This window comes from Arachis hypogaea, chromosome 12, assembly GCF_003086295.3.
Source record: "Arachis hypogaea cultivar Tifrunner chromosome 12, arahy.Tifrunner.gnm2.J5K5, whole genome shotgun sequence".
Classification (NCBI taxonomy): domain Eukaryota; kingdom Viridiplantae; phylum Streptophyta; class Magnoliopsida; order Fabales; family Fabaceae; genus Arachis; species Arachis hypogaea.
In genome coordinates this window covers 3,555,096-3,577,406 of record NC_092047.1, presented here as the reverse complement: position 1 = coordinate 3,577,406, position 22,311 = coordinate 3,555,096, and the positions used below count along the sequence as shown (strand labels likewise).

General features: G+C 34.4%; 4 protein-coding genes across 5 annotated transcripts; 3 read left to right on the top strand and 1 right to left on the bottom strand.

Moving 5' to 3' along the window:
- The first annotated feature begins 536 nt into the window (after nucleotides 1-536).
- On the top strand, nucleotides 537-3,804 carry LOC112726421 (BTB/POZ domain-containing protein POB1). The gene is made up of 6 exons (XM_025775800.3): nucleotides 537-991; nucleotides 1,482-1,607; nucleotides 1,811-1,932; nucleotides 2,021-2,084; nucleotides 2,186-2,465; nucleotides 2,722-3,804. The coding sequence occupies exons 1-6, from the start codon at nucleotides 739-741 to the stop codon at nucleotides 3,533-3,535; spliced, it is 1,659 nt and encodes a 552-aa protein (XP_025631585.1). The 5' UTR covers nucleotides 537-738; the 3' UTR covers nucleotides 3,536-3,804.
- A 2,900-nt stretch (nucleotides 3,805-6,704) lies between these two features.
- Nucleotides 6,705-10,220, top strand: LOC112726415 (BTB/POZ domain-containing protein POB1). The gene is made up of 6 exons (XM_025775795.3): nucleotides 6,705-7,122; nucleotides 7,487-7,612; nucleotides 7,896-7,996; nucleotides 8,395-8,458; nucleotides 8,547-8,826; nucleotides 9,086-10,220. The coding sequence occupies exons 1-6, from the start codon at nucleotides 6,894-6,896 to the stop codon at nucleotides 9,897-9,899; spliced, it is 1,614 nt and encodes a 537-aa protein (XP_025631580.1). The 5' UTR covers nucleotides 6,705-6,893; the 3' UTR covers nucleotides 9,900-10,220.
- Nucleotides 10,221-13,149: 2,929 nt separating this feature from the next.
- Nucleotides 13,150-14,111, top strand: LOC112726420 (eukaryotic translation initiation factor 1A). Its single transcript, XM_025775799.2, has one exon. The coding sequence runs from the start codon at nucleotides 13,397-13,399 to the stop codon at nucleotides 13,832-13,834; it is 438 nt and encodes a 145-aa protein (XP_025631584.1). The 5' UTR covers nucleotides 13,150-13,396; the 3' UTR covers nucleotides 13,835-14,111.
- A 1,526-nt stretch (nucleotides 14,112-15,637) lies between these two features.
- LOC112726417 (uncharacterized) lies at nucleotides 15,638-18,221 on the bottom strand. Of its 2 annotated transcripts, none has more exons than XM_072210100.1 (3): nucleotides 17,384-18,221; nucleotides 16,394-16,603; nucleotides 15,638-16,264 (listed from the first exon to the last, which is right to left on the bottom strand). In XM_072210100.1, exons 1-2 carry the CDS (start codon nucleotides 17,906-17,908, stop codon nucleotides 16,400-16,402), a joined length of 729 nt encoding a protein of 242 aa, XP_072066201.1. In that variant the 5' UTR covers nucleotides 17,909-18,221; the 3' UTR covers nucleotides 15,638-16,264; nucleotides 16,394-16,399. The 2 variants fall into 2 exon arrangements, with proteins under 2 accessions (XP_072066201.1, XP_025631582.1); XM_025775797.3 differs by having other exon boundaries at nucleotides 15,638-16,033.
- Between the last annotated feature and the right edge of the window lie 4,090 nt (nucleotides 18,222-22,311).

Here is a 22,311-nt window from a genome sequence, read left to right as displayed (position 1 = left end):
TTTTTTAATTTTTTAGTGTATTTGGCAAATTTTTAGTAGTAAAAGTAAAAGCACTAAAAAAAATCTTTTTTGAGAAGCTTTTATATTTTTTTTAAAAAATCTTTTTTTTTTAAAAAAAAAGATATTTTTCATCTAATAAATAAATAAAAAGTACTTTTATATCGTTATATCCAAACATAATTGATAGATAAAAAGATCTTTTTGTATGAGATACCCAAACATAAAATTATTTTTACTTTTCTATAAGATCTTTTAAAAAAAGATAACTAAAAAAAAGATCTTTTCTTAGAAATTCACCCAAACAAATTCTTAGTTAAGATGTATTTAAAAAGTATATAATAAATAAATAATTAAAAAATATTTTATAAAAAAAATAAAATTTAAGTTTTTTAAAAATTTTTATTATGTATTTATTAAATTAAAAAAATTTAAAATCTATTACTCTCTCGGTTCCAATTTAAATTAATAAATTACCATCGAATTTATTATTATTTATTTTCAGCTACTAGATATAAATATTTTTTTTTGCAGGTACTAAATTGTAAATAACCATAACTGCCAGCTTATTATCATTTTCTGCCTCGTCATACTTCCTCTCTCTTTAACCTCTTTCAAACCAAACCCTTAACAAACAAACTAAACTTTAAACTAAAAAAAAGAAAAGAGAAAAACAAACTGTTTCTTCATCTTCTTCTTTATTTTGTTCTTCGTCGTTGTTTCTAGTTCCTCTTAGCGTAAATGAAGGATTCGAATTCGGATCTATTCGACCCGGTTATGGTTATGGAGTCAGAGTGGTCTCGCGGCGGCGACGCCGCATCGGAAGCTGATTTTGGGTTCGCCTTCAACGACAGCAACTTCTCCGACCGGATCCTCCGAATTGAGATCATGGACGATCCAGTGGACGCCCGAACAGATTCCGATGCCTGCGCCACCATCGCTGACTGGGCACGCCACCGTAAGCGCCGCCGCGAAGATATCAAAAAGGAGAATGGTATAATAATAAAACCCTAACCCTAGAAAACTATGTATTTCTGCAAAATTATTCTTCGGTTTTGAAAAATTAGATGAGTTTTTGTGCTTTCTGTTGCTGTTAGGTTTCTAGGGTTAGTTTAGTTGTGACATGATTAGCCTAATTTTGGAGAGATTAAGGGGGATGAAAAATTCAAATTGAATTCCGTTGCTGTGTGAATTGTTCAACTTTTCTTCGTTCTTCTTATAATGGAAAATGCTACTACTAATAGAAGATGAGTTATGGCTTCAGTATAAGTGCTAGGTGCTTTTGTGTTTCATGTTTTGGGCAAGTGTTTTCAATATGTAGGAACAAAAGAAGCGGTATAAGGTATGGTTTTGCTGTTTTGGGTAGTTGTTTGTGAGATAGAACGCAGAAGCTAGAAAGTTTTGTTTTTGTTTTTGTTTTTTTCTTGGTTCCGCTTACGGGTTTGTTGATGTTTGTGCATATGACTTTCTTTTTCTGGCTGCAGCGGTGGATCTTGCTTTATTGCCAGAGGAACAAGTTTTGAACGGGAATCAACCTGATATGGATGATTTTGCGGCATGTGAAAATCAAGACGAAGAGGCTGTTGCAATGGTTGAGGAATCCCCTTCAGGTATACATATATGGAGTCTTTTATATTTAGGATTCTGATAGTGTTTTTTCTGGTTTTCTCTATTTTCTCTTTGTAATGCTCAAATATGGACTATAATATTTATGGAAATGGATTTGGATCCTGTAAAGTGAATAGAGTATACATCTTTTTCTCAAGTGTGAACTTGTTTGTTCACTTGTTAATTCTGGTTAATGCTAATGTAGGTGATGAAGCTGGGACCAGTGTTGATTCAAACTGGAGCATGGATTGCACTTCAGTTGTGAGAGTTAAAACACTGCATATCAGTTCTCCTATTTTGGCTGCTAAAAGCCCCTTCTTCTATAAGGTAGATGTCTCTCTACTTTGGTTTTTCTTTTTCCTGTTTTTTGGAAGTTATGTTTGCTTAGGCAAGTTTATTTGCTTTTTCTTTTCAGCTTTTCTCAAATGGGATGAAGGAATCAGAGGAGAGGCATGTTACCTTAAGAATTAACGCATCTGGTATTAACATATGTAGAAATTCCATAGAATCTTTTCAGTCATTTCTGTGACCCCTCAAATAGTTTGTTTTACATATGCTTTATTTCTTTTGCCTTTTACAGAAGAAGCAGCTCTCATCCAGTTACTGAATTTTATGTACAGTAGCACTTTGACCAATACTTCAGCACCCGATGTGCTGGATGTGTTGATGGCTGCTGATAAATTTCAAGTTGCGTCATGCATGAGATATTGTAGCAGGTTATTGCGGAATATGCCCATGACACCTGACTCTGCATTGCTCTACCTAGAGCTTCCATCTAGTGTCTTAATGGCTGATGCAGTCCAACCATTGACTGATGCAGCAAAGCAGTTTCTTGCTGGTCGATACAAGGATATAAGCAAGTAAGTGTTTAGTTCTTTGATTAGTTTCAATCACTTTATATTGGACACAAACATTATAAGCTCTGTAGTGACTATTGTTTTCCTTTATAATAAGTGGGGCCCACCTTTCTGTTTACCAGTGAAATTACAACATAAATTTCTGATTGTCAATTCTTTTGGAAAACATTAGTTTCTTTCCATGCCATTCTAGATTGTTTTCATTCTCAACGTTGGCATTTCCATTCGAATACTAAGTCATGTCACGTTATGTGTCCAGATATCAAGAAGAGGTTATGGCCTTGCCATTGGCTGGAATAGAAGCTATATTGTCTAGTGATGATCTCCAAGTTGCATCTGAAGATGCTGTATATGATTTTGTGTTGAAGTGGGCTCGAAATCAGTACAGCAAACTGGAAGAAAGGCGGGAGGTTCTGGGTGCACGGTTGGCACGTTTGATTCGCTTCCCTTACATGACCTGCCGAAAACTAAAGAAGGTCTTAACCTGTAATGACTTTGATCATGAGGTTGCATCCAAGCTTGTAGTTGAGGCACTATTTTTCAAGGCCGAGGCTCCACACCGGCAACGATCGCTGGCAGCAGAAGAGTCTGCCTCGTTGAACCGCCGTTTTGTTGAGCGGGCATACAAATATCGCCCAGTTAAGGTGGTAGAATTTGAACTTCCCCGTCAGCAGTGTATTGTGTACTTGGATTTGAAGCGGGAGGAATGTGCCAATTTGTTCCCATCCGGCCGGGTTTATTCTCAAGCGTTCCATTTGGGGGGACAAGGGTTTTTCTTGTCAGCACATTGCAACATGGATCAGCAGAGTTCTTTCCATTGCTTTGGGCTGTTCTTGGGAATGCAGGAAAAGGGTTCTGTTAGCTTCACTGTCGACTATGAATTTGCAGCGAGGTCTAGGCCCACAGAGGAATTTGTTAGCAAGTACAAAGGCAACTACACATTCACAGGAGGAAAGGCCGTCGGGTATAGAAACTTGTTTGCCATTCCGTGGACATCGTTCATGGCCGAGGATTGCCTTTATTTCATCAATGGTGTCCTACATCTTAGAGCGGAGCTCACTATCAGACATTGAGTCCTTCCTTTTATTTAATAATCTTTTGTTTCAATGGGTAGCTCTGACCTGTCTATGCTCTTCAGCCATCAGTATCTCATTTTCTGTAACTAGCTATAGTACTTTGTATCTCAATATGAAGGAATGTTCAATTGATGGCTAATGCTGTGTGAGATCAAAGGGTCAATTAGGACTTACTGATACATTATTTAGATAATGTTTAGACAATCCAGGTTTCCAAATGATCCTGGAATCTCAAAATCCAAATCTTTGATCTGATTTCACACTAAGATGTTGTCATTGAGCTTAATTCTTAATTTGGCAGGTAATGTGTTTTCTTCATAAAATGAGGTTAATTGTTCTGCACTTGCATCTAATTATGTGTTATATTATTATTAAGAGAGAAAATGTTAGTATTCTGTAAGAGGCAAGGTTGTGGAAGAATTAAGAAAGCAAACTATGATTCTATGCTATGCCATTCTCATTGCTGGATGGGGGAATCTTATTCTGATTATTAATAGAATAAAGGATAGGAAAACATAATTCTGAGGTGAAGGCTGTGGAATCTAATTCTTCACGAATGCATGTTGATATATGATCAGCAATAATGTTATTTCAACATATTTTGTGCTTTCTATGGATATCTAAAAGTGTTTGTATTATGTTCACTGATAATTAGATGGAGACTCTTAAATATTCATCTTTAGAGATAATTGGTTGCTACCTTCCCACTTCCATGGACTCATGGTGATGGAATGATTGGAATCATGGCATTGTTAACACATGTTTGGGATAAACAACCTTAAAAAAAGAAAAAAGAGACATTGTGACCTTTTCTCTCTTCAATTCCAAGGTTATATTTGTTTGGAGAGAAGTAGAGGGAAAATAGAAGGGAGAAAAGAAAAATTATAAAACTTCTTTCATAAATTACACATAAAATTTTATAACTTTTCTTCTCTCTTTCTCTGTTTTGTTTTACTCCAACCAAACATAACTTAGGTAATGGCTTTTTATAAAAAAAATTTAAATTTTGGTTAATATTGCATTTAGATGACTGTTTAAATAATGTGTTAGAAAATTAGTTATTTTTGTTGATTTGCTAATTCATAATTATTATTTATATAGAATTATTTTATACTAACAGTTTATATTTTTTTTAAAAAAATCTAATTTTTTAAATATTTTAGGTGATTAAGTCAATTAATAATTACAACGAATACTAATGTTTTGTATTAGAATATATTAGAATCAATTAGCATTGATTAGAATTATTTAGCATATCTAAATATTTATTATAGGATATTACTTAGAATTATTTAGCATATCTAAATATTTATTATAGGATATTACGTCTTTATTATTTGATTATCTCGGTTTTCTTAACACTTATAAAAATACTCTTCTATATGGTATCATTCCATACAACTTGAATGGACACAAATCCTTTTTGTGCTGCTCTCTCTTACCTTTCTAACACTTTGCGAGGTGAGTAAGTAGTACAATATATTTGAAGAGTAAGGCTACACATCCAAGTTCTTTTATGAACCAAGTTCAACCAAGTTAAAAAATAAAACATGGAATAATACTAGCTATAGCTGATTTTTGTTATGTTAGACTAATTTGGTTGAATTTGGTTAACAAAAAGATTTGAATGTGTAGTATTATTGATATCTTAAATTCTAAAAATTAAATTCTGAACTCTCCTAAAATTTAAATCTTAAAAATAAAATTTTAAACTGTAAATTTTGAACTATAAATTTAAAGTTTTTAATTAGCAAAAAGTATAATATTGTTATTTAATAAATAAGTATTTTTTTTTTTACATATAAGCAAGGAGTATATACCTATTTTGGTCCTCAAAAAATTTCAATCTGGACACTTTAGTCCCCAACTAAAATTAATTACTCGATTGGTCCCTAACAATTAATTTCTTCGGTCACTTAGGTCATTTACACCGTTAACTCTAACGGGGGACAAAATAGTCCCTGACAACTCTAACAGAGGACAAAATGGTCCCTGACAACTCTAACAAGGGACAAAATGATCACTGACCCCTTTATTCGAAAACGACACTATTTTTCCCTAATTTTTATCATATCTCGCATAACTCTAACATTCATACTCTCCTTCTTCACCTTCACAGTCTTCTTTTTCATCTTTTCCTTCCTCCTTTTTAGCTCCAAGATTAAGCCATGGTGTAATTGTCACACGTGTCGCACCTACCTCAATATGTTATGGACCACACACTTCCTAAATCTTTGTAACCGGTACATCCACCTCCTCTGCACTACACCCACCAAAAGCATCTACTTCCACGTCTTCGATAACATCACCTCCAACCCCGACACGTTCACGACATCCTCAAGACCAAGTTCCACAAATACTCAAAGGGCACGCCTTTCTCCACTCTCCGGCAAGCAATATAGATTGTTGGACATTAGGACATTATAAGAAGATTATCCTTCGACATCATATGCAAATTCTCATTTGAATTAGACACCGATTGTTTCATTCCTTCTTTTTCAGAGTTCAAGTTGGCAAACAGCTTCGACCTCGCATCCAAGCTATCAGTACAACGAGCAACGTCGCCGTTGCTGCTCGTATGGAAACTATTGCTGCTCATATGGAAACTGAAGCGATTACTGAACATTGGTTCGGAGAAGAAGCTGAAGGAAGCGCTCGGAGTGGTGGACAATGTGGTCATGGAGATGATAGGGTAGAGGAGGAGGGAAATGACAACGACGACGACAGGTCTTAACAAATCAGACTTGCTGTCTAGATTCATGCAATCTATCGAAGACGATAACTAGTTGAGAGACATATGCATTAATTTTCTGAGTATGAATTGGTTAAGAACAAGTTGATGATTTTTTTTCTTGTGAACATTAAATTTATAGAGCGTGCATTGTGTAGTTTAAAGTTACAGTGTTAGACTGCTAGTGTTATACGAGATATGATGGAAATTGAGAAAGAACAGTGTCGTTTCCGAACAGAAGAGATCTGAGACCATTTTGTCCCTTTACCTCCGTTAGAATTAACGAAGTAAAGGATCTAAGTGACTGAAGAAATCAATTGTTAAGGACCAATCGAGTAATTAATTTTAGTTGGAAACTAAAGTGTCCAGTTTAAAATTCTTTGAGGACGAAAATGAGTATATACTCTATAAGCAAGTAAGAAACGTTTTAAGAATGAGTCAATAATAATTACGCATAAATACTAAATAAGCAGTTACTGTAAGTTGCCAATTTCTTCGGTTACACTTTCTCTCTGATACACCTTCTTCTTCACCTTATTAATGCATTTGTAGGGTTTACTCTTTCTCTTCTTCTTAATTCGGTGGATTGTTAGCGTTTCGAATTCTGATCTATTCGAACCCGTTATGGCCTCTGAAGCCGATTTTGGCTTCGCCTTCAACGACATTAACTTCTCCGACCGTATCCTCCGCATTGAGATCACCGACGACGAGCCTGTCGACGACCGTATCCGCCGCATCAAGATCACAGACGACGGACCTGTCGACGCCCCACCGGACTCCGATGCATGCGCCACCATCGCTGACTGGGTTCGCCACCGCAAGCGCCGCCGCTACGACATCAAGAAGGAAAACGGTATGGGAAAAACCCTAAACTAAAACCACAATCACTTCTGCAATCCTTTTTTTGGTCGATGATGAAAATTAACTGAATTTTTATGCTTTTGTGCCTGCTTGTTACGCGTTTTAGGTGTATAGGGTGAAATGCGTAACTTGTTTTTTCGGAAAAATTAAGAAGCGGAAAATTCGTAATTTTTTTTTTCTCTTGGAAAATATTTCTTAGGTAGAAAATTTATTAAAATCTTCATTATATGAAAAATAAAATAGAACAAAGGTTAATCATTCATGACTTCGAATTTGCTACATGCATGCCAACTGTTTGTAGAAAATTTGAGGCACAATGTTTTGAGAATAAAGTATTGTGCTTTCTGTCGTGGCAGATGTGGATCATGCTATGTTGCCAGAAGAACAAGTTTTGAACAAGTATCAACCTGATGCAGATGATTTTGTGGAATGTGAAAACGAAGACGATGATCTTGTTGTGGTGGTTGAAGAATCCCCTTCAGGTATTTCTATTGCATTGAAAAAAAGAGGTTTGGGGGGTCGATTATTGAGTCTTCCGCCTTTCTCCATTTTCTTGATGGAAAGCTCGAATGTGGAACATTAATCAATATAAATGTATTGTTTGATATAAAAAAGAGTATAACTGGAACTAGAAATTAGTCTTTTACAAAGAGTATAACTGTCACCTATTGACTAGATAATAGATATGTTCTGCTTAATAATGAAGTTGTTGGTTCTGCACTGATTTACAATTTTTTTTTTTAATTATGGTTTTTGCTAATGTAGGTGATGAAGCCGTTGATGCAGATTGGAATTTTGTTCGCTCTGTGAAAACATTACATATCAGTTCCCCTATCTTGGCTGCTAAAAGTCCCTATTTCTACGAGGTAGATTTTCTTTTGTCCTGATTAAGGTTTGGTTCGGTAAAGCTTTTACTTTTTTAGAGTAGCTTATGACAACTTTTTAAAAGCTACGGCATAATAGGGATGTCAATGGGGCGGGGCGGGGCGGGGGATGCCTCCCTGCTCCCCGTCCCCGCCCCGTTCCCCGCATTCTCCGCGGGGCCCCATTACCCATCTCTCTATGTTTAACCTTCATATGAAAATTATAATAAAAAATATAAAAAAAATCAAAAAATAAACTACAAAATATTGTTACAAACACACAAACATATCTTATCCAAGATTATAAGCACAAGCACCTCTTGGAAAAGTTTTACCAAACCAAGCCTAATTTTGCTAAAAATATTTTCAATTGCTTAGAGCTGTTTGTTTACGTGTTGCAGCTTTTTTCAAATGAGACGAAGCAGTCAGAACAAAGACATGTCACCCTGAAAATTAATGCCTCTGGTATAAAACATAAAAGCTTTATAGTACATTGAGCGTTCCCCCAAATAATTTTTTCTTACAAATGCCATGTTTCTTTCGCTTGTTACAGAAGAAGGTGCTCTTATGCAGTTATTGAATTTTATGTATAGTAGTACATTGACCAATACTTCAGCGCCAGCTGTGCTGGATGTGTTGATGGTTGCTGATAAATTTAAAGTTGCATCATGCATGAGACACTGTAGCTCGTTGTTGCGGAATATGCCCATGACAACCGACTCTGCATTGCTATATATAGATCTTCCTTCTAGTGTCGAAATGGCTGAAACAGTCCAACCATTGTGTGATGCAGCAAAGCTGTTTCTTGTTAATAAATTCAAGGATATAGCCAAGTAAGGGTTACCCTATTTTACAGAAGTTTGTGTTATCTTATATTCTGGGAACCGTGAATTGTTTTTTATTATTCTTTTTTTGTATCTGGGATTTACTATTTCCTCCTGTACATCCATTTTGTTTGCTGGTGAAATTTTCAGTTTCAATTTGTTCCGTCCATTCTTTTGTAGAACACTTGTTTCTTTTCATGCCATTCTGCATGCTTTTCTGTCTAATGTTGCTTTTCGCTTTGAATGCTAACTCATCTTATTTGTGCAGGTATCAAGAGGAGCTAATGACCTTGCCATTAGCTGGTATAGAAGCTGTAATTTCTAGTGATGATCTCCAGGTTGCATCTGAAGATGTTGTATATGACTTTATCTTGAAATGGGCTAGAAGTCACTACGGCAAACTGGAAGAAAGGCGACAAGTCCTGAGTAATCGGCTCTCACATTTTATCCGGTTCCCTCACATGAGCACCCGAAAACTTAAAAAAGTCTTAACGTGTAAGGACTTTGATTATGAGGTTGCATCCAATCTTGTACTTGAGGCCCTTTTTTACAAGGTTGAGGTTCCACACCGCCAACGGTCACTAGCAGCAGGAGATTCTTCCTCATTGTACCATCGTTTTGTTGAGCGGGCATTCAAGTATCGCCCAGTTAAGGTAGTAGAATTTGAATTTCCCCATAAGCAGTGTATTGTATACTTGGACTTGAAGCGGGAGGAATGTGCGAAGTTGTTCCCATCCGGCCGGGTGTATTCTCAGGCATTCCATTTAGGCGGACAAGGGTTTTTTCTGTCAGCACATTGCAACATGGATCAACAGAGTTCTTTCCATTGCTTTGGGCTGTTTCTTGGAATGCAGGAAAGGGGTTCAGTTGGCTTTACCGTCGAGTATGAATTTGCGGTGAGGTCTAAACCGATGGAGGATTTCGGAAGCAAATACAAAGGAAGCTATACATTCACAGGAGGAAAGGCTGTTGGCTATAGAAATTTGTTTGCCATTCCATGGACTTCGTTCATGGCTGAGGATTGTCGTTACTTCATTAATGGTGTCCTACACCTTAGAGCTGAGCTAACCATCAGAAACTGAAAACCTTCTTTGGTTTAGTCTTCTGTTGACTAGCTATAGTATATTCACCATTTTGTAAGTTTAATACATGCAGGCAATGGGAAATAGGTGGCTAGTGCTGCATGAGATCAAAGTATTAATTGGAACTTTTGATTAGTTACTTGAATGATGATTAGTGTATCTAACTATCTATGTTCAGAGTTAGAAACTAGTCATTCTTGCAAAGTTAGGACTATGACTATCTATGCCTTAGACTCGAGTTCATTTTTTCCTCTTGTTTTCTTTTTTCTTGACAAAATTTAATAGTGTGAATATTATATTATATATTATACTTGGCGACAAGGATATTGTGTAAATTAACCATGCTTTTTTTTATGCTATTCTTGAGTCCTACTCTAATAATAGTTCAAACTAAGGATTAAGGATCTCAAATTCGGAAGTCTGTGGTGAACGATGTAGAATCTGATTCTTTATGTGAAATGAAATGGAAGTTCCTAATGACCACAAAAAAATAAAAAAGGATAAAGAAAATGCGACTACGAACAAAATCCCAAATAATGCTTAAATAATTGTAGTGACACCAAGCCCATGGAACATGCGAGTGCTATTGTTGGAAAAATAAAATTCAATGAGGAATTTGATTCGTTCTTAGTGAACACGTCATGGGTATATTGTTAGAGATTTGTTTGGAAAAAATAAACACGAATGCTTTGATAAGGAGCTGCTAGTTTGTGATTGGAGAAGTCTTTTTTCAATTTATCGGGGTTACTTTGCAAATTTGACTACGCTATTTGAATACTTATTTTGGTTTTTAAAGAATTTTAAATCAAGATACTTTAGTCTCCTAATTAAATTAATTAATCGATTGGTTCTTAATAATTAACTCTGTCAGTCACTTAGGTCTTTTACTCTATCAACTGTAATGAGAGACAAAATAGTTTCTGATAACTCTAACGGAGGACAAAATCATTTCTATCCCTGCTGTTCGAAAACGACGTCGTTCTCCCCCAATTTTCATCGCATCTTGATTAACCCTAACATTCATACTCTCCTTCACCTTTACAATATTTTTCTCCGTCTTCTCCTTCTTCCTTCGACATCATATGCAAATTCTCATTTGAAATGGACTCCAAATGCTTCATTCCTTCTCTCCCGAAATCCAAGCTGGCAGACAACTTCGACCTCGCATCCAAGCTATAAGTACAGTGAGCAATGCCGTCGTTGCCGCTCATATAAAAACTAAAGCGATTATTGAACATTAATTTGGAGAAGAAGCTGAACGAAGCGATCGGAGTGGTGGATAATGTGGCCATAGAGATAATAGGGCAAAAGAGGAGGGAAATGGCAACGACAAAGATGACAGGTCTTAACGAATCGGACTTACTGTCTAGATTCATGAGATTCATCGAAGACGACAAATACTTGAGCGACATTGTCATTAGTTTTCTGAGTATGAATTGGTTGAGAACAAGTTAAGGATTTTTCTTCTTGAGAACATTGAAATTGCAGAGAGTACTTTGTGTAGCTTGAAGTTGCAGTGTTAGACTATTAGGGTTATGCGAGATATAATGGAAATTAGGGGGAGAACAATGTCATTTAGGATCAGAGGGGGTCATGGACCATTTTGTCCTCTGTTAGGATTAACGGAGCAAAGAATCTAAGTGGCTGACAGAATTAATTGTTAAAAACCAATCGAGTAATTAATTTTAGTTGGGGACTTAAGTGTCTGGTCCGAAATTCTTTAGGGACTAAAATGGATAAGTACTCTAAATTATTAAAGCAATTAATTTTTAAATGTATTAGAAATGATTAAGTACGATTTTGGTTCTTAGGGTTTAGGTAAAAAATTTTATTCGTCTCTAACCTTTTTTTGCATTTAAATTCGTCCCTGAGATTCAACTTAGTTTTAAAATCGTCCTTGATAATTATACCCGCAATGTCATCATCTCCATCACACCTTCAGAAGAGAGAGAAGCAAAGACTCAGAAGCAAAGAAGGAAGGCTCGTCGTCGTCTTTGCCGCACCTTGCCGTTGCCCTCATGGCGCCTCGCCACAACTCGCACCCTCCCCTCATTGCGACTCGCCCTCGCCTCACAACGACGCGCTTGGCCCTCGCCTTTGTCTTGTGTTTCTCGTCATTGTCGGGAAGGTAGTGGTGGTAGTCGTGTTAACATAATTCCCTAATTCCTTTCCCTCTCTTTTTCTTCATCACAAACTCTAATTTTTTGAACATAGATTGTTGTTGCTTTTCTTGGTTCTTTGATTTTTGTGAGAAATTGGAGAAAAAAAAATATGTTTGTTGTTCTTGTTAAAGTCTAATTTTCTTGTTTTTTGTTAATGATAATTGTTTTGGTACTGAATTGTTATTTTGGTTTTGATTTATTTGAGGCTGTTGTTGAAGATTGGATTTTTTTAGTTGGATTCATAAATAAATGGTGATGGGATGGTATAGGATGGGGTGGTGTAGAGTGGATAGAATGGTAAGAAGAGAGAGGAGTATTTTGATATGATTTTAAAACTAGGTTAAGCTGGAGGAATGATTTTATATGCAAAAAATAAAAAAGGTTAGAGACAAAAAAATTTCGATCTAAACTATAAAGACCAACATCATACTTAACATATTAAAAATTAGAATATACTTTTTCTTTTCCCTAAAATTAAAAATAAAATTTAAATTTGTAACTTTTAGGTGAATATGAAAAGACTATATCATTTGAAATATAATTCATTGACAAAACTAGAACGTGTTTATTGTAAAAGTAATTATGAGAAGCATCAATTTTAGGTGATAATATAAAAGAGCTTATAAAAATATATTCTATCCAAAATACAGCTAAATTACGATTAAGAAGTTTGTAAGATAATAAAATACTACTGTATTGTTCAAAAAAAAAAAAATATATATATATATATATACCATGAGAGAACTTTGTCCAAATTTCCTATTATTAACATCTATAATTTATCTTTTATTCATAAAATTTACATAAATAATTTTTTATAAAGACTAAAGTTCCTTGCATCTTACGAAAATTTTATTCATTAGGCCCAACATAAGTTAGATCCAGACGCAAACCAGGGGCAAAAACGTCTTTCCATCCACAAAATACATGCCCAATTTCATCCACTTATATGGTATATTTATATAAATTTATAACAAATAAAATAAAATAGTATCATCCATATAACTTTATAAGAGTGAAAATATTTAATTATTTATTTATTTATTTATTTATTTATTATTATTATTATTATTATTATTATTATTATTATTATTATTATTATTATTCCTTACGCAAACTCACGGAAAAGAGAACAAAAGCGAGAACAATCGCGTCAACCCCAAACACAATCCCCAAATTCCGCAATCGTAAAAATTTAGGGTTTCAGAGAGAGAGAAAGTGAGAAACACAAACGCACACACAGAAAGAGCGAGCGAGCGAGCGAGAAACCGAGAGAGAATCCCCTCAATTTTCTAGAGAGAGAAAGCTCGAGAACCTCGAGCATCCACAACAAGCATGCCGAAGAACAAGGGAAAGGGAGGAAAGAACCGCAAGAGAGGAAAGAACGAAGCCGATGACGAGAAGCGCGAGCTCGTTTTCAAAGAAGACGGTCAGGAATACGCTCAGGTTCTCCGCATGCTCGGTAACGGTCGCTGCGAAGCCATGTGCATCGACGGAACCAAGCGTCTTTGCCATATCCGCGGTAAGATGCACAAGAAGGTTTGGATCGCCGCCGGTGACATCATCCTCGTTGGTCTCAGGGATTATCAGGACGATAAGGCTGACGTCATCTTGAAGTACATGCCCGACGAGGCTCGGTTGCTGAAGGCGTACGGTGAGCTTCCCGATGGTGTTAGGCTTAACGAAGGAATCGGTGGTGGCCTTGATGAGGAGGACGATGGTACTGGTAATGATTACATCGAGTTTGAGGATGAGGATATTGATAAGATTTGAGGGGATGGAAACAAAGGTTTGGTTTTTAGGGTTTCGGGAAATTGAAATTGAAATTGGGGATACCCTAATAGCTCAAATTGGGAACGAGAAGAAGACGACAATAGAATTACTATTGTGTTACTTTTATTAATATTACTATTATTATTATTACTGCTGCTTCTGTTACTTTTTTAATTTTCATGTAATGCTTGGAGCTTTTTATTAGTTGTGTACTGTGAGATATGGATATGGATTTGGTGGAATTTGAATGAAATAATAGCTGAGTTATGTTGTTATCTTTTTTATGTTTGGATTTTGTGTTATGGTATGTTTTGGAGCTTTGTTGATGCTATTGTTTGTGATGTTTGTTGTATGGTTGAGATTGTATTTCAATTTTAGTTGATTAATTGATTGACATAGATATAGATGATGTATTGATGTGTGTTTGGATAGTTTGGGAGGAAGAGAAGGGAAACTATCAATCTACCTCTCTGCCATAAGACCCTTATTAGCATAGTCATAGGTTTGGTTCTAGTTTTGTGGTCACTGGTGATTGATTATCTCATCTTGTATCATTAGAAAGAATGTTGGTGTGGTTTGATGCCTGATTCTAGTGCTGTTGAAAGGTTACTATTCAGTTCTGGGCAATTAATTCACTTCATGAATTAGATCATGTACATCTAAGGTTTGTGGTTTGAGCCTTTTTGATCATCAAATTTCGGTTCTTCAATCAAGGGTTTCACGTTGAGGCAAGTTGTTGCTCTGTAGGTATTAGTGTGAAGTAATTCTAATGAGCCTTGTTTATTTATTTTTAATATAAATAGATGTTGGTTAATTTCCTCCATGAGAAGGAAAGAACTTCTCAATCATAAGCATATTTATCATCAATTAATTGAAGCAAACGTTTTCTTTATCTTTGTTTTTTATAATGTATTGGTAAAAAATAAAAAAAGTCTATTTAAGTTTCTTCCTGTAAAGGAGATGAACAACCAATAACTTTAGAGGTAAATGATACATTCTCTTCACAAAATCAATATATTTTATAACCTATTCGTCAAATATAAATATCCAGATGCGTTTTTAAGGTTAACAATTATTTAGAGACAAGTAATATTAAGTTTAGTGTGTGTATTTTACCCCTTTTTTTTCGTTCAAGTAAAAAAAAAAAGGTGATATTAACTTTAAATTGCCTACTTCACAACCAAAAATTGAACCTCTACCTTTTGAGCAATGTCTTTACTCTTTATTATAGATTGAGCATCCCCACGAATAAGAAACAGAATAAAATACAAACCCTACAACATGCAAAAAATGGGGATAAACTGAATGTCTGGAAATTCAGTTCAGTGAATGCTGCCCCAGCATAATATTATGATGAACAGGCATAAATACAAAATAGAAATTCTTAAAATGTTTTGTCATGTAGCAGAACACTCAGTACATCCAATGCCCCTTTTGGCATTGACTAATATCAAGTTTGCTCTTTTATTTTGCATCAACTTGGTGACCTCTTTCAAACAATGATTCAAAGAGGTGTATCTAGATGCTCTACAGCTTTATCCACCTTAGAACAAGGTTTTCAAGATTTAGCACAACAATGGTTTACATGACCTTTTCTAAAGGAGATGTATATGTTTTTTAACCATATTTATTACTTCCTTTTCTACTCAAAAAACAGTAGAGCAAAATCAATATGCGGTTCGTTTGGGACGTTTCACAAAATCCTGAAAACACTGAAAATAAAAATAGAAAATGAAAATACAAACCAAACGTATTCCAATATATTTCCTAGTGAAGCCATAAGACTATTGAGAATAATTGGTATTTAGAACAAACTGAAATAATAGAATTAAAGAAATGTGGCCTTCAAAAATCAGTGTAATTTATGATGCTAAGACATATGTACCAGACGGACAAAAATTTGGTGTATGTTGAGGCCTAGAATGCAAGTACTAAAGTTGATTAAGCACTTGACAATTATACAAATAATCACCCAACCATAAAATTACAGCATTAAACCAGATATATGATGATTAGTCATGCACATCATTACTAGCTATTTGTCAACAATTATTCCTCTCTCAACTAAGATTCTGAAGCAAGATCTTAATCCCTCACTAAGCTCCACAATATCAGATTGCAACAATGTAAATCAAGTCCGAGGTCCATAGCTAGATGCCCAAGTTAAAAGAAATGTGCTTCTGCCACTTGAAAATGAACCTGTTTCACATTTGCCAATATTAACATTATTATTTTTGGGTCAATCCTTTTAAGATAAATAACTAGTCATTAAGGCTACAAAAATGAGGGACATGAGCGGAAGAGAATAACACAACACAACCTACAAATAACAATACATTTGACCATGGCAAATAGCCGGTTTACACTCGTCACAGAATTGTTTAATGCAGCATACAATCGATAGGTTGTATACATCGAAACAACCGTTGTCTGGCAAAATAACAAAATAATAGCAATCTCAGTCTTCACAAATGTAGTAATTGGTAACCATCATGCGTGGTACTCACACAGCTTTGAAATTCAAATCACAATCTAGCCATCTACATGTACAATACTGACCTGTGATTATCTAATCTTCTCAGTGCCGCTGATCTTCTCGGCAGCTTCCCTGACCTTCTCCATGTAGCCCTCAATTGGAGGAGTCAAGGTTGCCATAAACCGGTTCACAGGAAAAGGTGTTAAGTCGGGCACCAAAGCAGCTTCCCTCAAACCCTCAGGCAAAGCCTCAATCGCCTCCTTCTTCAACCTCAAGAGTGTCGTTTCTTTAGCCTGTCATTATTAGAATAGCGAATTTGATGGAAATGAATATGATGATTTCTCACTAAGCTATACATTAACCAACTAATATTGTGATTAGTTGCAGATTTGAGTACCTCAATAGTGAATTCAAAATCACAAAATACATTTTTTCCCATTGGCAAACTTGTTTGATTCATCCTCAAATCAGACTATTGCTCTAGAATTGGTTTCAATATCATGAATAATAAGCAATGAACTGCTTTTGCAGATAGTTTAGCTCACCAAATTTTGTTAAAAACACCTTCTATACCAAAATACTAAACATAAATCACTTCACTTTAAACATATAAAGCAAAATCAATTATAGATGCATCAAAGTAATGAGTAATTAAATTTTCAGAAGCAGAATTAAACACATGCTAAGTAAATATAAGTAAATATAAGTAATCAAAGTCATCAGTAATCAAACTCGCAAATGCTGAACCAATCTAATTAACAAATTAACTAACATTTAACCAATCTAACTGAAAAATTAACTAATTTTTAACCAAACCAACTGATTTCTTCAACTGTGAAATACTACCAGTCTCTCCCTATGCTTCTAACTTTCTATTAATCTAACTGATCCTAAACTTTTCAGATACTAAACTACTAAACATAAATCACTCAATTTCAGCATTATCATTAACTAAAATCATTCTTAAATAAGTAATCGAATCAAACATACACTAACAAATTTCAAACAATATAAATGACAAATTAACTAACTTTTAACCGATCTAACTATATATTCTGATGATGTAAAATTACCTGTCTCTCCCTGTGCTTCCTCATCAAGACCCTGCTATACTCTTTCGCCAACTTCCTACCATCTTCCACAGTCAACTCATACTTCGGAATCTTCTCTTCATCAACCAAACCCAAAGTGATATAATCCAACCCCGGCGTCCCAATTATCGTGGGTTTCTCCGAAACCTTGTACTTGTCGTCCTTCCTCTTCATCAGCTGAATTTCTCGCTGCCTCTCTTTGCTCAGCAGCCCCATTTTCTCGCGCTCAATTTCTCGCGCGCGTTCCTTGGGCTTCAGGTACCGAACGGGGGTTGGAGCTTGTAGGCACTGATCGTAGAGCTTCTCACGCTCCTGTTGCTCTCGGGAACCGGGTCCGGGTTTTGATTCGGATCCGATTTTCTTGGTTGTGATTTTCGAACGCTTTAAGGCTTGTCCAGCTTTGATCTTCGCTTTTCCCTTTGCGGTTCCGCTAACGGGGAATCGCTGAATGAGGTTGTGGGTTGTGAGAGAGGAAGGGAAAGGTTTGAGCTTTGTGATTCGGAGCATGGTTGGAGAAATGCGTCGAAGTTGTTTTGAGGTTCGGTGATTCAAATTTTCGAGCTTTTTCTCGTTTGTTTTAGGGTTTATCAGAGAGGTCTGAAAAATGGAGGAGGAGCTAGGAGGTAGGAGAAGATGAGAGTGATGATAGCATTGGGCCTCAGGCCCATTAAAGGAATTATTGATCCAGCCCAATAAATGGATTTCAAGATGAAGTAACAGTCTTTTGACAGACCGAAAACAATGTAATATTTTTGGTACAGTAATTTTGAGATATAATCTTGCTTAAGACAAAAAAAAAAATAGTTTTAATTTTTTGTATTATTAATTTTTTTGGTTTAATTAAGAAAATGTTCCCCTAATATCAAAAAAAAAAATATTCCCTAAATAAGCACATGACAAATATTTGGTTCAGTTGATTTACTAAATAGCATTTTTTATTATTAAATTGTAGTCAAACCAGAAGAAAAAATATATATTTGTGCAGAAAACACATGTTCATGATTCAAGTAACAGATATTAATATTCTATATGGTGATTATCTTCTATGTCTACACTCAGGTTTAAAATTTGTCTGATGCCAAATAATAAATAAAATCCTTAATATTATGTGTATGAATCCAAAAATTAAACTAATTTTTTTATTAATAAAAAATATAATTTTAGTTAATTAATCAAATTGGTTTTACATAATAAAATCAATTATTAATCAGGTAGTAAAATTTAAAATTAGTTTTTAATCAGTTATTAAAACAAAATCGGTTTTAAAAAAATAACCGGTATTTACATCAAAGAATCAGTTTTTACATTAAAAAATAATTTTTTAAATACAAAAACTTATATTTTTACCTTTTTTTTTAATTGATTTTTTTAATTTAAAAATTAATTTTTTTTTCTTTCTAAATAATACAAATAACTTTGTAAATAATGAAATTCTTTTCATTGTAAATAATAATTACTTTTCTAAACTTTTGGTGGCAACACTTATCACATACACCAAAAACAAAAAAGGTATAAGGCACATTAAAATTAAATCCTTCATTTTCAATCGCACTTCAAAAGATTTCTTTAATGATGAAAATTTTCTCCTAAGCCAAAGAAACGATGCAAATTCCAACAACATCCCCAAATTATACAAAAAATTCACTATTGATATAATCTCATTGGAACTAAAAAATGATATTGCAATTGCTATAATTGTTGACACCAATATCCCCACCCAAGAAGTATTGAATTTCTTTGATCTATCACCAAATATTTTTGGCATGAATCCTAAATTTGTCCATACCAAGAAGTTGGTATGAATGCTACTAAGTTGTGCCTCAAACAAACCAACATAAACATAAGTAAGTCTAATCATATATAAAATAATAAGTTTAATATCTTTACCACCTAAGTGTTTAGAACATAACTAAAGAAAATATAAACAATCAAGACTTTCTAGTCATCCTCAAGCACAATTGAATTTGGACCCACTAAACAAGTGTTGTCCTCTAATAAAATCAAATCTGCAAAAAAAAAAAAGCTATAATTATAAATTTTAAAAAATTATAAAGACTAACGGAATAATTTAATTAATTTTATTCATCATTTGAATCTACATAATTAATTTCATTCAATTTACTTTGCTCGACTTTTTCAAATTCTTCAAAATTATCAGATGCAAAAGAAGAGAAAAAGTCTCCTTTAAGCCAATCTTCGGTACATACAAGGACTTCTATCATTTTATGAGTCAATGAGCTACGATATTGATCGATAATTCTTTCCCCCATACTAAAAGCAGACTCAGAAGCTACTGTTGAAACTAGTATAGCCAATATATCCCGTGCCATATTTGCTAGGGCGGAAAACCGATTCGAGTTAGCCTTCCACTATCCTAGAATATCCAAAGACTTATCATATGGCTCACAGTCTTCATTCAAATAACAATCAAGCTCAGATTTAAGATTGGATTTGTGGCCAGTTGATCGGTGATATATTCCCATATCATAAATGTCTTTGACTTTATCACTTGCACTCGGTTGGAAGAGGGTATCATCTTAATTTTCTTCATTTGCACCTTGATATAAATTATAAAGTGAATGAAGACAAGAAGACAACTTTGTCTTCAATTCACCGCCCACGTCTGCACCAAAAGAATTAACTAGGCACCACTCAACATAATCCAACTTATGGCAAGGATCTAGAACTACGGCAATCAACAACATGTTAATAATTTTTGCATTTCTCCGATACTTGTATTTTGCTTTCATCTTACTTGCCATAAGACTTATGCTCAAATCATCATCATCACGATATTGTTGAATTCTCGTTTCAAGAGCAAACACTTCCTTCATGTATAAGTTACTAGTGACATAAGAGGATTCAGAGATGCAAAGTGTAGCATCGTAAAATATTTCTAAAAATGGTAAGACGAACTTAGCATAATTCCAATCTTGAATTGAAAGTACTCCTCTTTCCTTGTTTAATTCTTCAATATTTTTTTGTCTTGCATCTCTAATAGCTCAAATGCCTTCTAATGCTTTAAGGCTACTACTAACATTAAGTATGTAGAGTTCCATCGCGTTTCAACATGTAGGCAAACAAGACTCTTATGTGAAATATTTTTTTGTGCAATACATACCTTGAACCTAGTTAATCTTGAATTTGAAGATCTAACATACTTCACAGCATCTCGAATTTTGGCAACTAAATCATCAATCTCCTTCAATCCATTCTTCACAATCAGGTTTAAAATATGCGCACAACACCGCATATGAAGATACTCTCCATTTAAAATTGAACTCTTTCAAAAAATCAGCCTTCTTTGTAAATGCATAACTCCTATATCGTTAGACGATGCATTATCAATGGTCAAACTCAAGATCTTGTTTAACTTCCAGTTATTCAAGCAAGTTTTAACATTTTGAGCCATAATTTCTCCCGTGTAGCCGGTGACTTAGAAAAATTTAGTATTTTCTTTTGCAACTTCCAGTCCATATCAATGAAATGAATAGTCAAACACATATACGTCATATTCTGACACGAACTCTAGTTATCAATTGTAAGACAAACTTTTTCCCCGTATTTGAAAAAGTATTTTTAAAGTTGAACCTTCTTTGTTTCCTAGAGCATCAAAATGTCACGTGCCAACGTAATACGTGAAAGAGTGTTGAATCCTGGTTACAAAGCCGCTGAATATTCTTTAAAATATTGACTTTCTACAAATCGAAAAAGAAGTTCCTCGCGAACAAACATTGATATCATTTTTTCTCGAGCATATTCTGCATCAAACCTACCCACTTGTGCTTTGACTATGTTCTTATAAATCCTACTTTCTCTTAACTACGCAAATCTAGAGAGTTCTTGAAGTTCAGGCTATGCAAATCTCAAATCAATTATGCAAACACTATAGTCTATAAGCATGTTGAAACTAGAATAATTACCCTCGGCTGTGTTTGGTAGCAAGAACATGAACAAAACTATAAAGATAGAGGCACAAAATGTGTTTGGAATTGGAGACAAATATACAAGATAATCAATCTCAACATACACATTTCCTGCATTTTACATTCTGCTAAAAAGTTGAGACAGATTTGATTGCGAAAGATTCAGTTGAAATAAAACTGTGTGTTGGAAGTGATAGCTTTGGTTTGCATGAAAGTATTGTGTACTGATTAAACTCTTATCTGTTTTTTTTATATGGCAGATTGAAGGCTCTGGCTAAGTATTATTTTCTGCTCAAATGTTGTGTCTTCAAGATTTTGAGAGTGCTTTGCTTCAAAGCAACTGATGAAAAGACCCTAATTTTCTTTTCCCTTTGAAATTAGCAGATAGTTTACAAGGAGATTTTATTAAACAGTATGCAACATTATAATATAACAATTCCATTCCTTTGGATGTTGAATTGAATATTGGGTATATTTTGGTAACCAAAGAAAACAGCTGAAGTAATATTTCATTGATTGTAGTGATTCATCTCATGAAAATTATTGCTAATTCAGTAAATTGTTTCAATTAGAATTAGAATTAGAATAGATTGAAATCTAACAAAGAGGTACTAGTAATTATTTACTTAAGGGGGGGGGGGGGGGGGTTTATTAAGTCAGTACCTCCAATAGGAATATTTATTAATGTATTTTTAAAGGAATACCTCTAATACTCTCTTGAAATTAGAAGATAAATTATGTTCTCTCATGTTTTATTATGCAATAGGTATGTTTTATATATTTTAAGTTTTTAACACTTGAAATAGTCATATTTAACCAATCCCAACACATAAAAATAAGCTTTTGGAACACATATGAAATATACTTTAGGATTACACCAGTGTTTCTCAAGTTTTATAGTTCTATGAGAAAGAAAATGATGCGATAAGTTAATTATTTAGAATTTAATTCAGAGGTAATGCTCTATATTCAAATAAAACATAT

Excerpts from the sequence above, each read along its gene's own strand:
- LOC112726417 (XM_072210100.1), bottom strand. The coding sequence starts at position 17,908 with ATGCTCCGAATCACAAAGCTCAAACCTTTCCCTTCCTCTCTCACAACC. Across the intron at positions 16,604-17,383 it reads GGAAGCACAGGGAGAGACAG|GCTAAAGAAACGACACTCTT; the intron begins GTAATTTTACAT and ends TAATAATGACAG.
- LOC112726415 (XM_025775795.3), top strand. The coding sequence starts at position 6,894 with ATGGCCTCTGAAGCCGATTTTGGCTTCGCCTTCAACGACATTAACTTC. Across the intron at positions 7,997-8,394 it reads AAAGTCCCTATTTCTACGAG|CTTTTTTCAAATGAGACGAA; the intron begins GTAGATTTTCTT and ends TACGTGTTGCAG. Across the intron at positions 8,459-8,546 it reads CCTGAAAATTAATGCCTCTG|AAGAAGGTGCTCTTATGCAG; the intron begins GTATAAAACATA and ends CGCTTGTTACAG.
- LOC112726421 (XM_025775800.3), top strand. The coding sequence starts at position 739 with ATGAAGGATTCGAATTCGGATCTATTCGACCCGGTTATGGTTATGGAG. Across the intron at positions 992-1,481 it reads AGATATCAAAAAGGAGAATG|CGGTGGATCTTGCTTTATTG; the intron begins GTATAATAATAA and ends TTCTGGCTGCAG. Across the intron at positions 1,933-2,020 it reads AAAGCCCCTTCTTCTATAAG|CTTTTCTCAAATGGGATGAA; the intron begins GTAGATGTCTCT and ends TTTTCTTTTCAG.
- LOC112726420 (XM_025775799.2), top strand. The coding sequence starts at position 13,397 with ATGCCGAAGAACAAGGGAAAGGGAGGAAAGAACCGCAAGAGAGGAAAG.